General features: G+C 44.3%; 1 protein-coding gene across 1 annotated transcript in view; it reads left to right on the top strand.

Annotated features, from left to right (window-relative positions):
- KDM5B (lysine (K)-specific demethylase 5B) overlaps positions 1 to 1499 on the top strand; it is a gene marked incomplete at its 5' end in the record, with an annotated part of 40723 nt that overhangs the window by 25329 nt on the left and 13895 nt on the right. The window contains one exon of the mRNA XM_010181876.1: positions 422 to 536. Within this exon, the coding sequence (XP_010180178.1) occupies positions 422 to 536 (115 nt within the window). The remainder of the gene's footprint in view (positions 1 to 421; positions 537 to 1499) is intronic.

Genomic DNA, 1499 nt, shown 5'->3' with positions numbered 1-1499 from the left:
ACGACCTGTGCATATAAAACCCATTCAGAATTGGGATTTGTTCTCTTTCGGTACGGGCATGGGGAGAGCTCACTACAATAGCTATTGCAACATAACTGAATGGTGTGTCCACAATTGCTTTGTGCTCTGGAAAAAAAGCCCAATTTTATTCCATAATAACGAGTGCTCTTCCAAGGACGAGTAGTTGTTCCAGAATAGTATTTAATATGACAGAGTATTTTCAACAATAGCTTATTCTGCTATAGCTCACTGAAGTTTTCCCACGTATGTAAGCCCTGGGCTGCTTGGATGCTTTTGAATATTCTATTATTTGTGAGTAAAGTTTGGCTTGGAAGAAATCAGAAGCAGATTTTTGAGAAGTTGAGGTTTTATCGTGGTTTTTCAGTGGCATCCGATGAAGTTGAGTTGTGTGTCACTGCAGGTACCGCTCCGGAGGAGGCAAATGCCCGAATCAGCTGAGTGTGAACGAGCTGCGGCTCTTCGTGAGGCAGCTCTACGCTCTGCCCTGCGTGCTCACCCAGACTCCGCTGCTGAAGGTAACAGGGGAGCTCAGGGGCAGGATCGTGAGCGTGTGTCAGTGAGGGATTTGCACTGCATTAATCTCCTATTTGCTCCAAGAATAAATACCTGTATACTGGCAGGCCTGGGTGACGTGTATGGGAGGTGCTTAAGAACGGAGCTCTCTGACCTGCTGGTGCTCGTGGTCAGTAGATGTTACACCACAGCGGGGAATCGACATGTTGGTATTGTGCGAAGTAATAGGAAAGAAGCAGCAGGATGAGCTGGGTAACCACAGATTAAAACGTTTAGGGTCAGTGATCTGTTCTCCTCTGAAGGGTGAATCCAGGTTTATCCAAGAATATTCAAAACTCCTGTAATGCTCGAGGTGACAGTCCTCCTGTTCAGAGCACTTTCCTTCTCTGTTAGTGCAGAATCAACTTCCTCATAGTCTGTATCATAGTCTATCAACCCACCTTCCAGGAGACACCACAGATAACCCCAGCCATGGCCACCAGCACAGGCTGCCCAAACACTTGTTGTAACAGAGCTGCTGCTGGTGGTGAGTCGGATCCCTCTTCTCCCACAGCCATCAGCTGGGGCTGACTGTTTGCTCACCTCAGACAAATTGAAAGTCATTCAAGATTTTGTTTCAGAATTTGTAATAAAAAATAAGGATCGTAAATTCTGGGCAGCTGCAATTGCTGTCTTAAAGGAGAAGGGATTTGTATATTTGAGACTCTTAGAACCAGGACATGCAGTGTCCAGCTCCTGAATTCTCTTCAGTGTCCACACAACACTGACAGCACAGTGTAACTTTGAATGAGAATAGACCAGTTCAGCTCAGCTTTATTACTATTGCTTTTGAAGCTTTTTCAGGTCTGGAATGTGTGAATCATTTTATGTAATCCTATTTACAGTTATTTGTTTATAGCATTGTAACATTGAAGTTATCTTGCTATTTAAAAAGCAGAAGTTCCAAAATGCCAGACTTGCAAACA

Source organism: Mesitornis unicolor, unplaced genomic scaffold (assembly GCF_000695765.1).
Source record: "Mesitornis unicolor isolate BGI_N332 unplaced genomic scaffold, ASM69576v1 scaffold17573, whole genome shotgun sequence".
Lineage (NCBI taxonomy): Eukaryota > Metazoa > Chordata > Aves > Mesitornithiformes > Mesitornithidae > Mesitornis > Mesitornis unicolor.
Note: the sequence above shows the minus strand (reverse complement) of the source record. Positions and strands in the feature narration are given on the sequence as shown.